At 42.6% G+C, this 7062-nt stretch overlaps 1 protein-coding gene across 1 annotated transcript; it reads right to left on the bottom strand.

The window, feature by feature from the left end:
* Positions 1–1166: 1166 nt before the first annotated feature.
* On the bottom strand, positions 1167–4511 carry LOC131228062 (putative disease resistance protein RGA3). The gene is made up of 2 exons (XM_058223891.1): positions 3502–4511; positions 1167–3457 (listed from the first exon to the last, which is right to left on the bottom strand). The coding sequence occupies exons 1-2, from the start codon at positions 4509–4511 to the stop codon at positions 1288–1290; spliced, it is 3180 nt and encodes a 1059-aa protein (XP_058079874.1). The 3' UTR covers positions 1167–1287.
* Positions 4512–7062: the final 2551 nt, after the last annotated feature.

Here is a 7062-nt window from a genome sequence, read left to right on the forward strand (position 1 = left end):
CCGTTGTAGGTTTATGCGCTTGGATGCTAAGTGAGGCCCACTATGATGTTTGTGAGAAATCCACCCTGTCAATCCATTTTTTGAGCTCATTTTAGGATATGAGATAAAAATAAGGAAGATCTATAACTCAAGGGAGCCACATCGAGAGGAAACAATGGGTAAAGAAATTCCAATCGTTGAAATCTTACGGGGTCCACCTTGATATTTATATACTATCCAAACCATTCATAAAGTCATACCCATTGGAATGAACTGAAAACACAAAAAACCAAATTCCTAATATGAAACTCTTATGGCCCTACGATTGTCTCAATTTCCTCTCATGTGGATCACTTGAGTTCCGGATCCTCCTCACCTTTTGTCTTATATTCTAAAATGAGTTGGAAAATCAGATGCATGGAGTGGATTTCGTTCCTCTAAGTGTGGTCTACTTGATCAACAGATAAATTACAAACAATCAAGTGGGAAGTAGGCATTTTGTAAACGGGCTGGGCTGGTGGGGTTGGGTTTCTCTGGGCCTGGGCCAAGCAAACCTATCGAGTTGGGCTTGGGCCTCCTGTGCTAGAATGCATGCTTGATTGCACTGGCCTGGCCCGACCTAACTCTCTCGAGTTGGACTTGGGCCTCCTGTGCAAGATGCATGCTTGGCTTGGGCCGGGCTCAGTCCTTGAACCTTAAAGTGTCAGATTGAGTGGAGCATCGCTTGACTCGACCCTAACCATGAGGCCCACCGTGATTATGTACTTTAATCAACGCCGTTCTTCCATTTTGAAAACTCATTTTAGGTGATGATTCCAAAAATGAAGCAGATGCAAATCTCATGTGGACCAAAATATAGGAAACAGTGGTAATCGACCATTAAAAACCTCTCGTGGCCACAAAAATTTTGGATGAATCTAATATTTGTGTAGTCTCTTCATCCATGTCCTTGTGACCTTCTCAACAGGTTGGATTACAAAAAAAAACATTCCGGTGGCCCCATGATGTCTTTAATGATGGGAAATCAATGATGACTTTTTTTTTCCCTGGTATGATCCACCTAAAATTTAGATCTGCTTCATTTTTCATTTTTTGGGAACATGTCCTTGGATCGGGGGATCATCTGATGAATGATAGCACGAAAATAGCAGCAACTGAATTATCCAACTCTTCAATTGGTGGTCATAAACTGTATATCTATATACTCTGTATCTGAGAGAGAGAGAGAGAGAGAGAGAGAGAGAGAGAGAGAGAGAGAGTACCTAGTTGGAACTTGTCCACTTGATGGATCATCTCATCTTTAGTGCCTCATTCGATTCTGTGGTGGTCAATCCAGATGTTTGGGATGTGTGACGCTTTGCTCCGATACTTCCTTATGCATTTATCAGCCAGCATTCGATTGCCGGAGATTTTAAAATCTTGGAGACAGGTAAGGCCCCACAACCCTTGAGGCAATGACCGCAACTCGGGGCAGCCGTATATCTGGAGACTCCTAAGAGACTTGAGCTGTCCCAAATCATCAGGAAGAGACCTCAATTTAGAGCAATTGCTGATAGTAAGAGTCTCTAGTGACTCCAATTTTTTCCATCCGTAGGGGAGACACGTCGTGCTTTTTAAATGAGATATCTGAAATGTCTTGAGGCTTGGGAGGTTCGGTAATGGCCACAAAATCTCGCCACATCCCGAGATGTCGAGGGATGTTAGACTTTTCGGGAGGTGTGTCAGCAGTGCCTTCAATTTCCAGCAGTAGTAAATTCTTAATGAGTGTAGAGACGGCAATATCTCTCTGTCTTCTAATCTCAAGTCCCACTCCTCCAATTCATACATGTAATTGAACACGAGCTCTTCCAGCTTCGGGAATGCCACCCTGTTTATGTCCCCACCACTGCTATTCCCGTAAAATTCACTTCCCACCCGTTTTACAAGACCTGCCGTTATTTCAAGGTATTTAAGCGAAGGTAGTCTCCCTAGCCCAGGCAACTGTGTACACTTATTGCAATATATTAATCTCAAGCTGACTAAATTTGAGAAAGATGAATCTCCTATCCAGGTTGGGAACTTGGAACCAATGTATCCCCAAATTTTCAGCTCTTCTAGGTTTGCAAGGGACGGCCGGAGGGCTTCAACTACATTTTCCATCCTCTCCACCTCACCATTTCCTGACATTTCAAGAGCATCATCTGGTGACATATTTAGAGACAATACACGAAGTTGTGACTTGTTCTCCAGTTGTGCTTCCTTAGCCTCATCCACGCTCCCTACTCTCTCCAAGTGTTCTATATCTAGCTTTCCTTGGAGAGAGTCAAGTCGCTTCAGCTCTCCAATCTTACATCCTCCATCGCCTCCCACGATAAACCTACTCAACGTTCGAAGGGAACTTATTCTCCCCAACCCTTCCGGTAAGCGCTTTAGTTCCGGTGTGTCTTCAATTTCTAGATGTCTCAAGCGGACCATTGCACTCATCCCACTTGGCAGTCTTTCGAGGCATTCACACCAATTCAACTTCAAGGTCTGCATATTGCTGAGACTACTCACTGATTCCGGCAACTCAACTATCTCTGAATGAGACAAGTCAAGATATCGTAAATGCTTCAGCAACCCAATTGATCTTGGCAATTCTTTAATTCCTGTGATATAAGTACCACGGAGATCCAATGCCCTAAGGGACCCACCGCATTGGAATAAATTATCAGGGATGGTACTAATCGGTGGATATCCCATTTGGATGAGAGTTCGCAATTTTTTTGCATGACATAGAGGAGCAGGAATGTGTGAGGTTTCCCAGGTGGCAATAAATGATGAATGACGGACTGTAAGTACAGAGCTGGAGTCCGACTTTCCATTCTCAAAGATGCAACATTCATTCTTTGTAATGAATTGGATGAGATCGTGAAGGAGATCATGTATTGTACATCTGACTTTTTCAAATTCAAAATCATTCACCACTTTTTGAAACAAAGACTGCGCCAGTAGTTCGTCAAAGTACTCTCCTCCGATTGCTTCCATCTCTCTTTTTCCATCGGGCTTGATGAAACCCTGAGCTAACCACAACTGGACCAATGTATCCTTATGCATCTTATAATCTTTCGGAAATATTGAGCAATATGCAAAACACTGCTTCAAATGGACAGGCAAATTATAATAGCTCAGCAACAAAGCCGGTAAGATACCTTTCGCGATGTCTCGTATTTCCCATGTTTGGCTTTGCAAGATGTCCTTCCAATCTTGTGTGGTCATCTTGGAACGCATGACGCTTCCAATTACCTTTAACGAAAGAGGCACTCCTTTACACTTCTTCACTATCTCTCTTCCGATCTTTTCCAACGCCCGGCAATCTTCCACTATCCTCCCAGCGAAAGCTCTGGTTCTGAACAGTAACCAGCTATCATCATAGGATAAACCTTTCAATTCATGCATGTAGGCAGACGGCTTGCATGTATTTGCAACCTTCTCGCTGCGAGTGGTGACCAAAATTTTACTTCCAGGAGCACCTCTTTGCAAGGAAAGCATTAATTTTTCCACCTGTCACTATCATCGTTCCACACATCATCAAGCACAATCAAGAATAGCTTGCCCTGTAATGTTTGGACAAGCTGCTTTTGCAATGAGTCTAGCTGAGAATCCGGTGGACTTGTCCCTACGGCTGCTTCTATAATTGCTTTTGTAAGATTTATGACATTAAAATCATCAGAAACACAAACCCATGGAAACACATTGAAATGGCTCCTCACCCTTTTATCATTGTGGATCAATTGAGCAAGAGTCGTCTTGCCCAACCCGCCAACGCCTACTATCGAAATGACATGAATCCCTCCCTCCTCAGAACTGCTCCCGCTGACCAACTTGCTTATTATTATATCTTTGTCTCTGTCTCTCCCGAGCATCTTCGATTCATCTACGAGCGAACTAGTTTGAAACTCGGCCTTGTCAGGATGACTACCTCCACGGAAACTGTGAATCTCCTTAAAACTGAACTTACTTTTGTCAGCTGCAATCTGATCCAGCTTCGCACTTACTTCTTTTATCCGTTGCGCAAAATTTTGCTGTGATGCAATTTTGTTGGAAATTGTGGGAAAAAACGTCCGAACCTTATCTCCAATGCTGCGATTATCAGTATCATCACCGTCGGTCCATGATTCATGGGCCAACCTGATCCAATCTTCTAGACCGCAACATGTAAAGAGTGAAAATAACCACCTACATGCCTGGTTTTCCATGCGCTGCCGATCGTCACCATCGTTTGTCTCTGATTCAGGTTCTGGCCATTGAATCATCTCATCTAGCAAGTCCTCCACATCGTAAGCCACGTCTTTGAGCTTTTTTAACCAAAGTTGCATGCTTTCGTTGTGAAATTGGATAATTTCTGCATCATTAAGAAGTGCTTGAATGGATTCGAACGTAGAAGATATCTTTTCAAGTTCTGCTTGGGCGCCACCAACCGAATCAACCTCTTCCCCGAGTTTCTTCATAACATTTGAAACAAGTGCATCTCGAATTTTCTTCATAACCATCGAAACAAGCGAATCTGCCATTGTTTCAGAACACGCACAGAGAGAGAGAGAGAGAGAGAGAGAGAGAGAGAGAGAGCTTTGAAACCCCTGATAAAGCAGAGATAGAGAGAAAACTTTGAAACCCCAGATAAAGCAGAGACAGAGAGAGAGCTTTGAAACCCCAGATGAAGCAGAGACAGAGACACAGCTTTGAAACCCCAGATAAAGCAGAGAGAGAGAGAGAGAGAGAGAGAGAGAGAGAGAGAGAGAGAGAGAGATCAGATTGTAGGAAATTGAGAGTGAGAGAGTGATCAGATCTCAGGAAATTGAGAGGGAGAGTTCGATGATGGAAGAAATGGTGAGAGATAGAGATGAGAGCTAGAGAGAGAGGTATGATTGCAGGAAATGAGGAGAGAGAGAGAGAGAGAGAGAGAGAGAGAGAGAGAGATAAGATTACAGGAAATTTAGAGCGAGAGTAGCAGGAAATTGAGAGGGAGAGAGTGATGATCGAAGAAATGAGAGAGATGAGAGATGAGATGGTAGGAAATCTAGAGAAAGAGATATGGGATATGAGATGCCACGAAAATTGAGAGAGAGATAGACAGAGATACTTCAGGAAACTGAGAGAGAGAGAGGGATCAGATCGCAGGAAACTGAGAGGGAAAGCGATGATCGCCGAAGAAACGAGGAGAGAGATGAGAGACAGGGTTGCGAGTCAAGGATTCTTTGAATACTTAAGAGAGGCTTGATGCATCAATCTACACCGTCCAACAAAGCTCCGTGGGACCTGCAGAAATGTCCGTGTAAAATCCACTCTGTCCATCAGTTTCTCCACGTCATGTTACAATTACAGCACAAAAATCAACCAAATCCAAGATTCAAGTGAGCCGCAACATAAGAAACAGTAGTGGTTGTGCGGCCATGGTTGGAACCTTATATAGTGGGGCCCACATAAGATTTTGATCAGTCTGATCTTTGTGCTTTCCCCTTCTTTCTAGTGGGAGTCACCTTTTGAACGGGTTGGATTGTGCATAAACATCATATTGAGCCCAGAAAAATTCAATGGTGGACGTTGCTATCCCTTATCAAAATTTTAAATAAAATGGGATAATTTTGTAATTTCGCATCCTTGCGCAGGAACTTCCGAAATCCGCGTCCATCAATTTCTAAGTAATTGTTTTGTCAAGTGCCAGCGCATCGTCCATCACGCTCTGCCAGAGTATCAAAGTTCACGGGGGAACAACTCCGTCGGTAGTTGTAACACCCAACGTCATTTTGGGCAAACGGATAGAGTCTGTGATAGTTCACCACCGTTTTAAAAACAGAGGAGACTTTGAACGTACACATGGATTAGTTGCAAAGCAATCCAGATCGTCCAACTCTCTGATCCATCTGGAGATGAAGCCCGAGAACAAGACACTGACATATGATAGTGCCCATCTTTTTTCCTCTGTTTTTTTTTTTTTCTCTTGATCAGTGATTTTAGAGATATACTCCATCTAAAACGTACCCCAGCCCAGTTACATGTGGTGGTCAAATGGTGGTGAACTATCATAGGAATCCAGTCGTTGGTCAAACCATTCCCCTCACCAAGAGAAAGATGCCTTTCAGCCAAGAGGAATTATATTTATATGATTCATCGCATTCATATTTCCACAGTGTACATCGATTTTATGACAATTCGTGCCTATAATCATGCAATCTAGACCATTGATCTGTTGTATAAAATCATGGATAGACTGCTATAATAAATATTTTATTGATAGGAAAATCATAAGGTTTTGATTAGTGGTCCACAAATAAACGCTTGAAAAGAGAAATGCAACAAGGATCTAGAAAGCATCTAGATTCAAATGAAAAAGGCCTTAATATTGATAGTCTGAATCTTTCAAACGTGAAGAATTTTGATTCAAGCAATATCCACAGCTAAAATCAATAGACCAATGGCTTGGATTACCAAAAAATCATTCCAACTTGTGAGATATGAGAAGCATGTGTACCGTACAAATATGCGGGCCAGGTATCATTTAATTCCTCAACGGATAAAAGAGAAATCTAGGACAGTGGACCCCACCTTTTATCCATTGGATATTCTTGGAACAATACAAACTTAACGTACTCACTTAGACCTCCTCGTACGGACAATAAACTTCAGGACGAAAATACCCCTCCTTTTCACAGAAACGGATTGGCTACTCCGCCTGCCAACCGCCAATGGCAGATCGTTGTGATCTGTGGGCCCCAACATGATTTATGCCTTTCATCCATGCCGTCCATATATTTTTCCGGATCATTTTATGGTATGAGACAAAAGATAAGGTATATCCAAATCTTAAGTGTACCACATTACACGAAACAGTGTTGAATGAGCATCAACCATTAGAAATCTTACCCCATCTAAGTTGGGGCCCACTGTGATGTTTGTGAGAAACCTCCCCGTATAAGTTCATTCATAGGGTCACAAAGACCTGGATGAAGAGGAAAAACAAATTTCATAATGATCCAAAACTTCTATAACCCCTAAAAGGGTTTCAATGGTAGGGTTTCAATTCCCCATGTCTTTTACAGTGTGGTCCACTTGATAGCTACATCT

This window comes from Magnolia sinica, chromosome 15, assembly GCF_029962835.1.
Source record: "Magnolia sinica isolate HGM2019 chromosome 15, MsV1, whole genome shotgun sequence".
Lineage (NCBI taxonomy): Eukaryota > Viridiplantae > Streptophyta > Magnoliopsida > Magnoliales > Magnoliaceae > Magnolia > Magnolia sinica.